Below are 16,305 nucleotides of genomic sequence, written 5' to 3' on the forward strand. Positions count from 1 at the left end.
TAATAATTAAGGTTAAGATAAGGTTAGAATAAGGTTAAGGTTAATTAAATATTAAGTTTTAATATATAAACTTATATTTTAAATATTATATAACTTTATATCCCTTTATATATTATTCTATATCCCCTTAAATATTAAAGCGCTATTTAAGGTATAATACGTTTAATAATTAATTATTAAGGCTATATAAAACGGTATAAGGTTAATTAATCTAATTATAAAGCGTAGTAATATTAAATATAATAAGAAACGTTATAACTTTTATATTAAAATAATCCTTAAACTATATAATAAACTTTTTAATATTAAGTAACGCTTTAATATTTAAAGGGATACTTATATATATTAAATATAAATAAAAAGCTTAACGCTTATTATTATTAACTTAACGGGTAATTCGTACGTATTTAATATACGATGAGCTAAAGTGACATGGGGGTCAGCTGATAGCTCAGTCCAATCTTTGCGCCCACTCAATGTTGGAAGGCTTACATCGTCGTCTGGCGCATGCGCGTCTGGCCAATTACATCCTTGGGCATACTGTCCGCCGAGCGCCGATGGCCGAAGTAATGCAGTATGTAGACTTGAATCTCACTCGGTTCGACTTGAATATATTAAAGCAATCCAAGTCTAGAGTTTCGGAAATCTGACAGCTGAAGGGCAACCCCGCAAGAGCACCCTCTGAAACCAGCAGGGGTTGCTCGGTGCAGGATGCCCGTTGCGGGCGAATAACCCCGTTGCACATGACCAGAGTGCATACGCATTGCACATTGTGCATTCATAGCTTCGCGGTATGCGTATTATACATGCGCGGCCGTCACGTTTTGGAGAAACATGTAGAGATGCGTTACATATGGGATGGTGTTGTGACGGGCCTAAGTGAGCAACGGGCCCCCTTTTTGGATATAGTCGTCCAAACCGGCCAATGAGAGACGGGGCAGGATCACCCACCCACATGTTTGGTAACCAAAAGTCCCCCCTTTTTGGGTCATCTTGGTTGCGGAGATTCGCCTATCGCGGAAGGCTGTTAAGTTACATACACTATCTCGATATCCGTCGATATGCGGTCCGGCGGAGGCGAATGCGCTCATGATCGATATGTCTGCACATCTTCGGCATCTGGATAGGCATCTGCTCTCCTGGACGGACCCAGGGTCCCGGGGTTGCATGCGGAATGGGGCGATTATCGCCTTCGATTTGAGCTTGTTCTCTCCTAGCATCTTTTTGCTTTTTCGGTGACACTTACCGCCTTCCACCTACCTAATTTGGTGATTGAGTGCATACTTAAAGATAATGGGTTGCCAAGCCCATAATGAGCTCAGGTCTGCATCACGCATTTACGTTCCCAAGCAGCGAGCTTCCCAGGGGTAGGTCTTGGGAGACGCACGTCTGCGCCATATGTTCGGAGCTTGTCATGCACGCACTCTATCCCTTTGCGGAAGTCGTCGTGTCTCGTTCATGATACCAGCCAGGCTTACCGCGGCGACCTACACGGGAGAGATCAGTCGTCGGATCAGTTCTGAAGGAGGAGACGAAAGTGCCAATCCCAGGAGAGTCGTTATATTAGATGGTTGCTTTTGCATAGTCTCGTATGCCTGTAACGTAATGATACGGAAATATGCTACTTATGAAACTCACAAAAAGCAAACAGTTACGAAACTGAAGCCGCCTCTTTTTGGTCACCCCAACTCTCTCTCACTCTCTATCTAGATCTTTCAAACCTTTCCCGAAACAGCACTGTGTGAGACGTAAAGGCATCCGTCATCACTGGATAAGTGACTCGTGGTTTTCTTCGGCCGCTCGGTGCAAGTCTCCGTTCTCAGGGGCGCCGTTGCGGGCTCCACTCCGCCTGGGTAAGTCGGTCAATATTAGCAAACCGCGTAATCTTTCTCACGTCATGCAGTTGTTGTTTCTTTTGCCCTGTGACAGAGCGCGCAAAGCTTGTACGTGCATAATCGATCTCCCATTCTTTGGATACTTCGGTTATAATTACACAAGGCATGTCCAGACTATGAGCTGTCACAACCAACTAATATCATCTTATGGCCACTCGATTGCTGTTGAACATAGAGCCCCAGCTGCCCAAGTAGGATATAGCTACAGCATGATTTGAAGGCGCCGGGAAGGCACAAAGCTCAAACTAGAGTCTCTCTCACGCGAGGTCTCTAGAGCGCCTCGTCGTCAGCACGGCGTTGGAAGAAGAAGCAAATGTGAGAGGATATCTTCATCGTGCCATTGAAGGGGAGGGATCAAGTACAGGAAGATATAATGTACAGACGCGTTGAGCAAACGCCGTCAAAGCCCCTTGGATAAATATTTACCCGTGAGTGTAACTCGCCTTTGCACAATACCTCTTCGGCCCAACATGGTCAGATACCATGCAGTCAACAGTCCAAGAGACAATCATGAAATGTACACCTCATTCGTTAACCTCATTACTTCCTTAGCTACCTCTGTCTCGCCGCGCTTCGAAAGTAATTTTGTACAATCATTGGCCAATGTGCGCATCCGGAAACACATGTCTGGCGGCTGGTACCCGAGACGGAGTGGATGGCGAATGTTGGCGTGGATATTTTTCATCAGATCCTTGAATTCCCAGGGGAGGAGAGGCGGTCTGGTCGATACATCTCAAACACCGCCATCTGCAACTCCAGTGCACCGATGAGCTCGTGGAGGCCGTATCTCGAAAGGCTCAGCATGTACTGGATGTTCACAAATTCGCGCACCGGCCCCAGTCGATTCCGTTCCTCGAAGGCCCGTTTCACCAGGGGCGCAATGTCCAGATTCTGCCCGAGGCGCTCCATACAACGCTTTAGGAAGCCAGAGCTTTCCGAGGAATAGACATCAGGTTCCCACTGGCGGATGGCCCGTGATCAAGTGGCACCTCAGCTGGAGTCTCTTGTTGGCGGCGTGGTCACCCTGATCAGGTTTCTTTGCAATGTCGCGTAGCCATTGATCGAGCCTTCTCCATTCCCCAGCGCCAACAAGTATATGCATTGCAATGCTTAGACAGTGCCTGGCGCTCCTGCAATCCGAAAGTCATTTTCTTAGTAAAGATCGGACCAGGAGGTTAGGATAGGGGTAAGTTAAGTAATGATGCAAACCAACCGCGTTTGATTTAGATACTTACGGATTGCTGAGCGAGAAATGGTCGACACATTTACTAACATAATTGCGTCCGATCCAGCGAGATACCAAGCGGCCGGCATTGTCGTTCGCCAGTATTGCCTTCGCCCTTTCAACGGCGTCTTTGCTATTCTGTGGCCGGTGCATGTCCAGCGAGCGCCAGTATTTCAGCAGTAGATGCTCGGCAGACTGTACGCGTTTAGCGGACTGTAGGTATCCGCACTTGGCTGCATCCAACAGTTGCAATGAATAGAGGAAACCCCTGCGATACTTCTTTGCCGACCCCTCGGTCGTCTTGCGGGCCTTCTTGTACCTCGCAGATCTTGCTTGCCGAGGTGGTGCATAGGGATAGATGACGGCCTCCAAGCAATGCGAGTACTTGGTCATCAAGCTTTCAAGATGGCGATAGGGGACATCGAAAGCATCAAGTTCATCATCCACTGCGAAGAGTATCTTGGGCATCTCTCGCTGCTTCGAAGATGGCGCATTTGACTCTGGGCGTATTGCCCTGAACGAAGCCGTCGTAGTCGAAAACAAGTCCGCCTTTGACCGAGTGAAGCCGTTATTGTTACATCGGTGCCGTAGTGGGATTTTAGAAGTGCGAAGCACTATGCTCAGAGGCCGTATCGCCACGGCCATCTTCGCAATCTACCCTGGCGCCTCCCAGCACAATATTGTGAACAAGGCAGAGATAAACGTGCTTCGGCATGACGCTCGAAGTCGAAGGAATATTGCAGGCTAACAATGCTGGAGACGCGGTGAGAGGGCAAGTGGCAGCTGAAATGCGGACGGCTGGCCAGGGCGTATCCCGGAACGACGGAACCGCCGCCACCCGATCTTAGGGTACCTATGCATAATGTAAGTGGGCAACTGTTGGGTGGTAATCAGTGCCTAACAAAGGATGCGTGGTTAGCGAGACATCATTGAGCGCGGTATATGGCCAGTAATAGAAATAGCTATGTATCCCTTCTGCTACCTAAGAAGCAATGTGCTATTTGGTGTGATAGTAAGACTGTACATAGCCTCAAGTGCCAGAATCAAAATAGAAAAAGCAATATGGCCTAACTCAAACATCGAACCCGACCTTCTTCATCCAGCGTTTCACCTTTTGCGGGCTTTTGTACTTCTCTTCCTTATCCCAGCCATGAGCCTGGCGGTTGTACGTCAATAAGCCGTCATTGTATACTTGTTTCACATTCTGCAAGACCCCCGGGCCGCAGCCGGGAAATCCCTGACTCTCGAGCAGATCGGCACATCTCGGGGCCCAGCGGTGCATCAGAAAGAACCGGTGCAGGGGATCCTGCCGCGGCGGATCGACGAGGAGCGAGTGATGGCGATCGGCACAGATTCTGCTGAGCAACTTCCGGAATTGCCAAAGGGACGGGTGGACCGGATGGTAGAGGCACAGCTCCGCCCTCAGGAGCTCGAGCTCTGCCTCTAGCCCGAGAGCCTCCCGTTTGGCCGCGTCCAAGAGGTTCTGGAAGTCGTCATGGCATCTCGACGGCCTCCTGCTGGCTTCTTGCAATGCTTGAATCAGGAGCGGTAGCAGATCCATATGGTCCCGGACTAGACGGACACAGTGGGCAAGGAACTTCGCAGAACGCCCGGAAGCGTCACCGGGATCCCATCGGTAAAGGGCACGGCATATGGCCGTGAACAGATGACAGCGCACTCGGACTCTTTTGATATAGGCACTCGGCTTATCGCTCGCATGCTTTGGACTCCCATTAAGAAGCCAATGACCCAACAAGTACCAACAATCACCGCCTGCAATTACTTGCACCGCAAGGTCCAGCACTTCTTTTACCGGTCGGTCTACAGTCGCAACCTCGTAAGCTCACAGATGCGAAACAGTAGGGAGGAGTCGGGTTATGACACAATTAAAAAGCGCTTACTGAGACTGGTCGAGATGATGTGTGATGTAGTGCCGGACATTACGGTGATGGAGCCACCGGTACACCGTTCTACTTGCGCCGTCCCTCCGCAATTTGGCCTTTGCTCTTTCGATGTAGACTACTCTATGGCCCACGTGATAGGAGAAGAGCTGGTCCACATAAGTTTGCAAGCAGTCCTTGGCTCTGGGGATTTCTTCCTCCAACTCGTTTCGTTGTAGAGCTTCCAGACCTTTCAGGGCATTGTCGACCTTGCCACCACGTGATTCCTCGAATTTGCCTGCTCGAGGAGCCTGGGCGTGGATGGGACGAGGCATTGGTGGTGAGCCTGGCTTCCAAGGGTCGTGTATAGCGGTGGTGATACCAGTTTTGGCAAAGTCCAGACGCTCGCAGAAGTGGCGCACCGTATTCATCAAGCGTTGCTCGGCCTCGGGGGTGAGATCCCGCCGCTCGGATAGGGTAGGGGGTGCCGGGGCACGGCGAGGGGCAGCGGGTGCGGACGGGGGCAAACTGAAATTGGCACCAGTGCCGCTGAATTGCCGCCATGTTAACGTCGGGCGTCAGCCAGCCCACCGGAGGCGAAGTTGCCGGGTTGCACCAACAGTACGGGTAAAAACAGATAACGCCATAGCATTGGTGCTATGGGGAAGTTGTCTTGAATCTAGCAGACGGACAGATGGGCACACTGGAAAGACGGCGGGGTGAAGACTGAAACGAGAGTAAACAAGCGCGAAAGGGGCGTACTGGTGGCTGACGGATCTCCGAACAGGAAAAACGCAGTAACCGAAGGTGGCGCCTTCGCAGCCAGCCCAGAAACCCGGCAAAGGGTTCCCCACGGCCTCGGAGTCACTTCACTAGCCACGTCTGTAACGTACAGTCGTCTTCGAAAACTGGCTTGCAAATATCCGATGGCACCATGATCTTTGGGCTTTTTCCTGAAACCACTGCGTAGCCCACACGTTGATGGTACATCTCGTCAACTCTCTCAAGTAGGAGGCATTGCGCCCGCCAATCCCTCTGTTGAACATAACCAAACGATGTCCAATGGTTTGCCGTAATGACCACGACGTCGAAGGCTCCGTAGGCGGTCTGCTTATGGATGACTTCTGCGGGCAGTCTTCGATTCGAACAGTCGATATAGAATTCGGAGGTGGTCACACAAAACTCCGTCTTGAATGGATCTTCTCGATTTGTATCGAATAGATCATGCGGTATGGCATACGACTTAAGAACTAAAAGGTCAGCCGTGGTGAGTGTTTCAAAGTCCTCAACCAGACCTTGGGCAGAAAGGGCGGGGAAGGATCCTATGGATTTGCTCTCATAGTTGCATATCGGTGATGCGAATGAGACATCCTCGATCACTGGGTTTGAATCGACCACCCTAACTTTGTATGGGATCTCGAGTGACGAATCCCTCGTAGAGTGATGGTCCACGGCGGCATATCCTGCCCAAGACCAGGACGGAGAGGACTCCCGCCGGCGGACCTCGACTTTATGCAGTCGGAACTTCAAGCAGTCAGCCCACATCTGAAGCTCTTGTGAGCGCCGCTTTCCATCGGAGTGCGGTACTATTAGTGGCATGCCATGGACGAAAGTAAGGCCCGCGCTGTCTTCAGAGGATGTCCTCCATAACCCCTTCTTCCACTGGGCCTTTAGATGCTCGAGGCCTGCTGTACAGGCAAGAACAGCGTCGTCGTCGAATCGTAAACTTCTTCCCCAGAACTTTCTTACCATAATAGCGTATCTCATCCAAAAGTTACTCCCTTCATCGTGGCCGAATTCTTCGTCATCTCCGATTATGAAGGGCGCAGTGTCGAAACGGTAAGTGGAATGCCATCGGCTCAGACCATTCCTCACTTCCCAGTCCCAAGGTCCAGGGCAACTTTCTGAGTGTAAAGCATCTCTACACTGGAATACGACCTCATTTGTGCCAATGAATAATAGCCGAGGGGAAAGATAGCCTTCCTGGAACGTCCAACCGCGGTTATTCCATGTGGAATATGTTACTGCCGCTGAAGTGTTGCCCTGATATGACTGCACGATGCATCCATCCAGCCAGAGTGATGAGTATTGCCGTCTTGGATGTGAAGCCACACCCGGCAGTCCATGGTTGGCGTCATCCCCGCAAGCTGCCACCAGAGTCAACTCAGCTTCGCCATAAATGCGGCCCATGGATCGAATCTGCTCGTGCTTCTTTGCTGGATTATCTTGGTTGATGCAAAACTGATCAACCCACAGATAATCGTAACCGAGAGCCAAGGTCAACTCAATAGCGTCTTCAATAGTTCGGGGAGTAGTTCCGGAAGATGGCCATTATCTAGTTGGTGGATTGTGACTTGCCCCCAAACATAGCTCAAGGCAACGTACTCGTCCTCGGTAGAGAGGTTCTGCTTCAAAGAACGGTCCCTGCAGTCGACAAGCAGTAACGGCATTGGTTGTGATGGCTCCTTCCGGCACATCGAGTGTTTGCTTTTGCAAGTTTCCAAATACTCCCTTATTTCTTCGCATGCCATCACAGGCTGGCCTGGTCTTGTTATTGCCGAGTAGTGTTGCTGGTGCTCTTCTTTGGACAATATGGGGAAGCCTCTCGCCCGGAGTTGGTGGTTGATCTCAATTTCGTTGTAGGAATCGGAGCTGGAAGGCAGTTCTGGGACAACCGCCAGGCCAGCAATAACAACACGCCGAGACCCATCATCATCCTCTCCAAAGCAGAGACTTGGCTCAAACGTATAATAAGGAAACAGATATAGGTAATCCTCGCTACAAAATTGGCGCTCGGTTACCCGGGAACGGAAAAGCATGAAGCAAAGTTGGCAACCGTTTGTTGGTTTACTCCGGTACCTCAAGTCCACTCGGGCAACACGTACCCACTGACAGTGCTCAGGTCCTGACGTATTGATATAGTGCCTGAATACATCTGCCTTCCTTCGCAATTTCTCGGCAAGCCGCTGCATAGCGCCTCTCAGGTCCAATATGAGACAATCGTTACAGAGTGACGATGTGCAGAACTTTCGTGTGGCATATGTATTCAGAGCTGCATCAACTTGTGAACCGTGTGGATCTAATTCAACCTTGAATTGTGTATGTTCACTGCTGGTGATTGTATGTCTCCGTCTAGGGACGGAACGAGAAGGCGATTGTGCGTCTGGGCCAATCCTCGTCTGGAACGAATTGGATTCTGATTCATCCATAGCAGGACTGTTCTTGCCTAAGCTTGATGCTTTGGGGTGATACGAATGAAGTAGAGAGTACAGTACGGATTCAACATTAGATCAAGGATATTACAATAGTATTTATAACAGGTCTGCTCGGTGGTTGAAGATGATGTAGACGCTAATAATGCCGGTTCTTTACGACCCGGCAACCAGAAAGGGCGGACAGACTGGAATTCCCTGAGCACATCAGGCAACCCAAAGGCTTCTTTTTGCCTTGGGAAGGCAGAGTCTCTGGCCATGTTGTGCAAAGTCCGGTGTCGCTTACCCCATTATGAGATTGGTGCTTGATGTTCAGCTTTCCGCTTCACCCGCATATTTCTACAGCATCATGCATAGTAGGGTTGACATGGTCTGGATCGTCTTGCCGTTCCGTTGCTTCGCGTAGAATCTCCTTCATGCCAACTATGAGGTGTACAAGTCGGGGCCGAAACATCCAGGGAGATACCGCAGCACGAACAACCTTAGCCTCGTGCCGTGTAACAACAGCCACTGAAACACCCGAAGACCGAGACTTAAATGGTGCCGATGATATCCACAAGATTAACATTTTTCATATAGACCCTTTCACATCAACTCGTTTTGGTATCGGTTTAAGGTAAGCTGTAATTACAAGGTTGTTCTATGCTAACTATGGTGTAAGCGTAAAATCTCAGCTGAGGATAGACATATCCGGCTTTCCTGTTACTGGCTACTCTGTGGTCGGCTGGCCCCCATTGGGTCGAACCGGCAAAAACATAGAGTACCCTTTTAGGCAACGCACCACGAGCTGCCCGCCTTCGCGGCAACACCACTGACGTTGAACAACACAAAGACAACAACAAGTTTGTTTGCCCCATGGTCAACGGAGCCAGCCTCTGTAAGAATGGCTACCGAAAAAAAAAGAAAAAGCTAACGAGAGAGGAATATATCCAGCATCTCAGCAGTAAGATTTAGAATAGCTTATGCTCCGACAATGTGTCGCGCAAATGCGAGGCCTGGAGAAAAGTTTGCCGATCGTGCGCATTCGCCGTCGCTCGCTCACGAAGAACCGGTGGTACCTTGGTCGTCGCAGGCCACGTCGAAGTATATGCCAAAAAATGAAATCGATTTGTCGGCAGACATTCGGGCTTAGGGAGAACATGCAAGTCAACATGGTGATGAAATGCGGGCAACGTTCGGCGGCCTTCTTGTCTCGAGTCAATCAGGCATGACGTGGTCCCTACCGTCTTATGGCTTCAGCGTCACGCCCCTTGGCTACTATGACATTGAATCTACTCGCCCCTATATGAGAAAGCGCAATACGATGGTGACCTCTTATCAAATATCACTGTCAAACTATTGTTCCTCCTGGTTGAACTCCTTGTTGAACCGCAATGAGAAAAAGGGCAAAGCTGATTGATCGCTTTGGGGTCACGTCAATTTGCTGAGCTTTCCCTGAGCCGAAACAAAAAGTGCATACGTATCTCAAGGCCTGTATGTACGAGACGTTTAAAGACCGTAATTAACACGTCCTGAACTTTCAGGACGAGGGACGAGTTAAAAAAAAGTGCCAAAAAAATTGAGTCTGACGTGGTATCTGTGGGGTTCGAACCTGCTCGGCCGAAATTAGCACTTTGAAGCCAAGGGGGTTGCGGGCTCGACTGTGACTTACCCACGCCTCTTTCGAGAATGGTGAGTTACGTCGATTTCGACTTAAAACTGGACCGGAAGTCAGTAAGTGCGACATGATTGGCTGCACTGAGCACATCCTTATCGCAACACGTGACTGATAAGCTTGATTAGGCTTATCGATAAGATCGAGGATAAGTATATCCTTATCGATAAGCCATCGCCTTAGACGTCACGTGACTAGATAGAGGAATGACCAGGCGGGGGTTAGGACCGTTAAACGTACCCATCGCCTTGGACCACTCGGCCAAGATACCGTGTTTCTGTTGGGGCAATAGCTCACAATGGTGCTTATATCATGTCCCAGCGCAGGCAATCCTTTCCTTGGTCGCCCTTGAGATTTTCTCTATCCCGATATGTTCCCTACTTGCCACAACAGACATGTCTTATCATTGTGCTAGCCAGCTTGTCTAGCAATCAGCATGCTCATTCCACTGGCTTTTACAAGATGGACAAAATAGATTGATTTATGGAATAAAGGTCACGATTCCTGGACAAATCCGTCGATTGCCGCATTAGTCTCGTCCCTCTTTTCTAGGTGCACCCAGTGTCCAGATTTCGTCGTCACCACTTTCAGTCCCGGCCACCACGTCTGCAGCATCTGGACCTGCATTTGCTTTGACGATGCAGGCTCGTCTGGTACGATGAGCAGTGACGGAAGTGCCATGTTCGCCCCCTTGAAGTCCAATTCGTCGCCCACCGACAAGTTCTGATCGAGCATTTTGTAATACTGCGCAGGGCCCAGATATCCGCCCTCCCTACTGAACGTCTCCAGGTGTAGGCGCCGCAGCTTGGGAGGGTACCAGGCGCCGATTTTTTGACTGCGGCCCTCTTCGATGAAGGTCTTGAAGCCCTCGAGCGGGTGGAAGTGGGCGTTCCACGTTTTGGGGTCGTCGGCGAACAAGATGCTCATGACCGACCGCGCATTTTGCTCCATCATCCGCTGGGAGGAGGCGTCGCGGGCGATGTAGGATATGTAGCCCAGCATCTCCGTGCCCGTTGCCCTTTTCGTCATCTCGTTGATGGCGTCCAGGTCGAAGGCCGTGCCGGGGCTCGACGGGCCAATCCCGAGAAACACGGCGGCGCGCAGACAGTCGGGGTGATAGATGGCGAAGCGCGAAAGGATGGTGGCGCCCCAGTCATGGCCCACGCCGACGGCCTGCCGGACCCCGACGTGGTCGAGAACCTCGGCGATGTCTTGGCTCAGTGGCTTGAGGCGGTACTCGCTTGTCTCCGAGGGGCGGCTGCTGCTCCCGTAGCCCAGAATGTCGGGCACGACCAAGCCGTAGCCCTTGGACTGGAAGTGCCGGATCTGATAGATCCAGTCATCAATGTGCGACGGCCATCCATGCAGGAGGAGAAGCGACGGTTTATTTTCCGCGGCTCCAATGTGCACGAAGGAGTACGTGTGCCCTCTGGACACAGCAAAGTCATGACGAGGCAAGTTGAAATCCATGATGAATGATGACTATTTAAAATATGCTCCTCTCTTTACATATGTGTCTTCGGAAAACAAAACGTCTCTGAGTTTATTTAAATGCAGCTTGCTCGCCTGCAGTTTGGTCTGACTGAAAGTCTCCGAGAACTCACCGGGTGGGAGTCGCGCCATGCTCGAGATCATCGCAAGGCAAGGCAGACACTACTAGGATAGCATCAACTTCGCGAAATCGCATATTGCATAAAGTGCGGTGTTTTTAAGTGTTTTTCGAGACATGTTAGAAATGGCTTGTGCTTCCCAGTACAGTTAATCAATGTCATGTTAGGAATGTAATTTCGTGCCCATGTGATGACCAAAGGAATGGGTTTCCGAGACATGCTCCCTGGCTTCCTTATAAGATGGAAGATATTTCCACAATCTAGGGCGACAGCCAAACCACTCTCAACCTCAGCCACATTGGGCTAGGAAGATAGGTAGGGTAAGTTCTAGGGCACAAGCTACATGGACTGCAGGCCCAGTATAGCGTAGTGCCGGTATCTTATGCCCATGAAAGCAGCAGGATATACGTGGAATACGCGAGAAGACCATCGATTCCTGAAAGCACGCCTTCAACAACGCCAGAGCGGTGGAATATGTCACGGAGACGCCACGAAGGAACAACTACGCCGCCGAAAGAGCCCAAGCCAACGACGTGTTCGCGGTGTCCTACACCTATTCATCACTGCAGGCCTCTCAGTCATAGTCGCGCGACCAAAGGAAAGGGTCTGTAAAAGGTCTTCCAAAGCGTTGCCGGTAATTTTGCCCGGGATGCGCGAACTGCTACGGACGGACCGTCTACTTACTTCAAGATCCGCGCCCTAGTGTTGGCAATAGGCCAGATACCTCTCTTAACATGGCGTTTAGAGCAGTCGAAGTACCAGATATTGGCGAAATAGCACGTAAATATATCCCGACTCAGTACGCAATTAGCTCCCTGGACGCGGCGGTGGCGAGCGGCGTGACGGAACGACACTCGGGTCGACATCGAACTGCATATCCCAAGGCAATGTACAGCAGAACAGTCGCCTCGGACAATGAGATTGCGGAGTTGGCTCTTACCTACACAAGGGAACCGGCGCAAGAACAAGGGAAGCTAGGCAGGTCTACCATCCGGAGAAAGGACCTTGGCTATTCGAAAGACGTCCGTACGGCTGGAGTGAACAATCCCGAGGTATTGTAGCAGCATGCAATACTCGGGCAGAGAAGGGAATATTCCACGGTGGTCTTTTGATACTCGACGTCCACCGGTTAGAAAATGTGACCGTCCTTGGGCGGCTTAACAAGCACCAACTAGCATGACCAACATAGATGTGTTTAAGGCAGTCGCTAGAGTAAGTTACTTCAAAACATCGAAGGAAGGTTACGACTACTAGAGTAAAAGGATCACCTTAGGCACATCACCAGAAGAGAGAGTAGGAGTCGAACTTCCATCTGTATTCGCAGAAATCGCTGTCTAATCCCAGTTGCCCAGGCTGAGAGCCACGCAACAATCTCTCTCTCTCTCTCTCTCTCTAGACCTTCTCTCTTCTGCTCTTCTCTTCTCTCCCACTATCAATGGAATAACTGCAAAAAGGGGGTATGCATCAGACGCCGTAGAAATGCACTCAACAAAGCCAGGTACTCGCTTTTTCATGTCCCACCGCCATCCAATCCCTTTGCCTGGCCCCTTCCTTCCCATTCATCATAATTATAAGTTGAATACAGACAAGAATAGCAGGACTACTACTACTGGCTGATGCGGAGCCTGGGCCTCACGCTTCCCTGCCGGGCCCGACTCTGCCAGCAACTTTGCTCGGGTCGGGCAGAAGAGGAACCTCATTAACGCTCATATGTCCGGTTCGGCGAACCCGCAGCTGGTCGATATCCTAAGGTCGATTGAAGCCCTGCCTCGCCTGTGTGTTGTGTCAGTAACTGTGAAACGTATTGTGCATGGGCGGAGTAGTTCCTTACTTTCATCTGCTCGATCCTGGCTTTGAGCTGACTTGTGACTTCGGCTGCGCGCTTCCAGCTTTCGACGCCATTACCGCCGTTAGCACCAGCCGCAGCGGCTGCCTGGTTCGCACCTGCAGCCGGGCCGTTGCCTCCGTTCCCAGCATGATCGTCGATAGATGTGCTCCTGAAGTTACGTGCTGGGCTGGCGCTCCGGAACCCTCGCGCGGGGCTGGCACGGCCGCTCGAGCCGCTCCCTACTCGCAATTCGGGGCTCATCATCTTGCTTCGGGCCTGGTGGTGAGGATGGGCATCGCCATTCTCCTTCTCTTCGGATTGGTTGCTGGCGAAGCTCATCCTATTCATTTGGTTGCCAGTGTGGTTGGGGCCATCGCGATAGATACCTGCCTCGTCGTTGGTCGGGCTACCGAGAGCTGGGCTGCCGTTACCAACTCTCGACTGGGCCGCCTCAGCCTTACTGAGCGCGCGCTTGAGCCGTTCGAGTTCCCGTCGTAGTCGTTCGTTGGTCTGTTCAGCGGACTCGGCGTCGCTTCTGGCTCTCACTAGTTGCGTCTCCTTGGCCTTGATACTTAGGACATCCCTCGTGTGATCTTCGATGAGTTGAGCGTTCTGGTTCTTGAGCTCCTGTATCTCTGAATTCATCTTGGATCTTTCGTGGCGCATATCATCTGCCTGCTTGAGCAGACGATAATTGGTTGCGCGGATCTCCTCCAGCTCGGCACGCTCCATGGCTGTGAGTCCACTCGAGGGTTCTGGCGAGATTGCAGCAGGAGCTGCCGCCGCCGGGGCAGCGGGCTTTGCTAATGAGCGCCCTGCGAGTCCACCTCGACCAACACCTACGCGAGGTCGAGGCGGGGGAGAAGCGGGCAAAACCTCTTCCTCTTCCTCCTCCTCTTCATAGTACTCCTCGGGCGGCGGCGCAGCAACTCTGCGCGGCGAAGCAGCTGGGGCTGCCACACGCTTCTGGGGAGCTTTGAGTCCTGAGATGCCAGATGGCTTTGGCACGCCGAGTTTGCCGCCAGCTGGGGCAGCTCGCGGCGTAGGCTGCGCAGCAAGTGGCGCAGCCGCAGGAGCGGGCTTCTTGGCAGGAGCTGTTCCCTTCTTGACCATCTTCTTTGCGCCGGCAGGCGGAGCACGAGCGGCAGGGGCTGCAGGTTTGGGCTTCGGCTTCTCCTTGGCTTTGACTTCGGCCGTCTCGAAGTACTCCTTGATCTTGGTCTTGCGAATGTCGTCCAGTCCCTCGAGATGCGGGTTCATAGCGCGTTCGCCGACGATCTTCATGATCGTTCCCAAGACCTCGGCACCACCAGATCGCAGACCTTCGCTTCCCTCGGCCAACAGCTTCTTTGCCGACTCCACCAAGGCTGTAATCTCTTGCTTGCTCGGGACATCGCGTGTGGTACGAAGGCACCGGACGAGGAACTTCAAGGTACCCTCCTTGACCTGGGGGTTCTTGTGGACGAGGAATGCCTGGATATCCTCGAAACACTCCGTGAAGCTCGTGGCCAAGAATACCTGGTCTAGCGCCGCTCCGAGAGCATCCGACACCGCTGCCTTCTTCTCCTTTAACCTTTCCATGATGGGTGCCTGGACAATGGATCGATATTTGCCGTAGGATTTGCGTAAGCCTTTAGCGAGCACCTCGATACATTGTGCGGCTTGAACCACGACGGCAATGTTGGCGTCCTTCATGCACTTGGCCAAGCCACGATTGATCTCGTCATAGTGGCCATCCTTGATACGCGGTACGTTGATGATGGCAAAGAGAGCCTCGAGGGCCTCCTTTCGTTCCTTCCATTTCGACGAGGCCAGGTTGTCATGGAAATTCGCCGGTACTTTGGAAAGCACATCCTGTGGTTCGGCCAGATCAAAGGCATCCACTTCAGCTGGCTCGTCTCCTGCATCTTCTTCGCCGTACTCGTCCTCAGCGCCGGGTGGTGGTGCGCGGGCCAGTGCCGCTTGTTGTGATCGCAGTAGCCGCTCCGGTTTCGCGGGGCCCTCCGCCTTGATCTTCTCGAATTGGGCTTCCAGGTCGGTCTGTTGGGTGGGCTTGAGATCGCCCCAGAACATGGGCTTCATCGCCTCTCTGAGCCATCGGTAGAACTCGACGGCGAGATTGGTAGCTTCGGCTCGCACATTCTTGTCTGCATGGCCAAAGGCCTTGGGAAGGACCTTGAGCACCGGCTTGGGGTCTACTGTCTTACAGCCATAGTTGTGATATATAGTAGTGAGGACAGCCAGGGCGGCGGCAATGACTTTGGGTTGCTTGGCTGATACTGCGGGTAGGATATCATCTATAACGGGTGTCGCTACATCCAACTCGATAAGGAGCAGTAAAGCTTCGATACATGATGCTTTGGTAGCAGGTCTTGTAGAAATTAGACCCTTTTCGCAAATCGGCGTGACTGTGTGACCCCTGGATCGCACGGCGTTCTCTTTGCCGCCGAACTTGAGGAATGCGCAGTACGCGGCAGTGCCGTCTGTCTGAGCGGCCACGTTGGAGTCCGCAACTGCACCCTTCCAGAGACTGGGATCTTGGTTGAAGGGTCTGAACGCCGGGTCGTACTCGTCGGGGGTAATCTCGAACGCCTTGGCGGCCTCTTCGTAGGCCTCCTTTCGGACCTTCCATACCTTATGGACCCATCGGTCCGTCAGCGGCAGAGAGCTGTAGTCAGGCTCTCCCTCCGCCATCTCGTTAGGTGGGGTTTCGGGAGGTCGTACGTGTCGTGATCGAAGTGAGTTGAATGGTGAACGTGGAGTTCTTGCACCGTGCCTGTTAGGCGAGGGGGTTGGAGGAGGAGACTGTGGTTCCTGTTGATTCTTGTTGCTCCTGAATAAGGAGGAGAAATCCCGGGACGACTTGGTGCCGTGGTTCTTGGGACTGGATCTGGGAGGCGACGATACGGACTCTGTTACTTTGTGTATCAGCTTATGCAATGATGATTTCCTAAAATGATCAAAAGGCATTTTGGGATCAAGGCAGGACGACAGGAGAGGG

General features: G+C 51.8%; 6 protein-coding genes across 6 annotated transcripts; all 6 read right to left on the bottom strand.

The window, feature by feature from the left end:
* Positions 1–2,579: 2,579 nt before the first annotated feature.
* Positions 2,580–3,765, bottom strand: PG985_008153 (uncharacterized protein; the record flags this gene model as incomplete). The annotated part of the gene is made up of 3 exons (XM_066827921.1): positions 2,580–2,826; positions 2,885–3,025; positions 3,131–3,765. 3 exons carry the CDS (start codon positions 3,763–3,765, stop codon positions 2,580–2,582), a joined length of 1,023 nt encoding a protein of 340 aa, XP_066682833.1.
* A 427-nt stretch (positions 3,766–4,192) lies between these two features.
* Positions 4,193–4,681, bottom strand: PG985_008154 (uncharacterized protein; the record flags this gene model as incomplete). The annotated part of the gene is made up of 1 exon (XM_066827922.1): positions 4,193–4,681. The coding sequence occupies one exon, from the start codon at positions 4,679–4,681 to the stop codon at positions 4,193–4,195; it is 489 nt and encodes a 162-aa protein (XP_066682834.1).
* Positions 4,682–5,017: 336 nt separating this feature from the next.
* PG985_008155 (uncharacterized protein) lies at positions 5,018–5,647 on the bottom strand (the record flags this gene model as incomplete). Its single annotated transcript, XM_066827923.1, has 2 exons — positions 5,018–5,528; positions 5,592–5,647. 2 exons carry the CDS (start codon positions 5,645–5,647, stop codon positions 5,018–5,020), a joined length of 567 nt encoding a protein of 188 aa, XP_066682835.1.
* Positions 5,648–6,670: 1,023 nt separating this feature from the next.
* PG985_008156 (uncharacterized protein) lies at positions 6,671–7,972 on the bottom strand (the record flags this gene model as incomplete). Its single annotated transcript, XM_066827924.1, has 3 exons — positions 6,671–6,688; positions 6,750–7,283; positions 7,367–7,972. The coding sequence occupies 3 exons, from the start codon at positions 7,970–7,972 to the stop codon at positions 6,671–6,673; spliced, it is 1,158 nt and encodes a 385-aa protein (XP_066682836.1).
* Positions 7,973–10,361: 2,389 nt separating this feature from the next.
* Positions 10,362–11,336, bottom strand: PG985_008157 (epoxide hydrolase; the record flags this gene model as incomplete). The annotated part of the gene is made up of 1 exon (XM_066827925.1): positions 10,362–11,336. The coding sequence occupies one exon, from the start codon at positions 11,334–11,336 to the stop codon at positions 10,362–10,364; it is 975 nt and encodes a 324-aa protein (XP_066682837.1).
* A 1,839-nt stretch (positions 11,337–13,175) lies between these two features.
* On the bottom strand, positions 13,176–15,998 carry PG985_008158 (uncharacterized protein; the record flags this gene model as incomplete). Its single annotated transcript, XM_066827926.1, has 1 exon — positions 13,176–15,998. The coding sequence occupies one exon, from the start codon at positions 15,996–15,998 to the stop codon at positions 13,176–13,178; it is 2,823 nt and encodes a 940-aa protein (XP_066682838.1).
* Between the last annotated feature and the right edge of the window lie 307 nt (positions 15,999–16,305).

Source organism: Apiospora marii, assembly GCF_038362585.1.
Source record: "Apiospora marii strain CBS 49790 chromosome Unknown utg000005l_segment0_segment0, whole genome shotgun sequence".
Lineage (NCBI taxonomy): Eukaryota > Fungi > Ascomycota > Sordariomycetes > Amphisphaeriales > Apiosporaceae > Apiospora > Apiospora marii.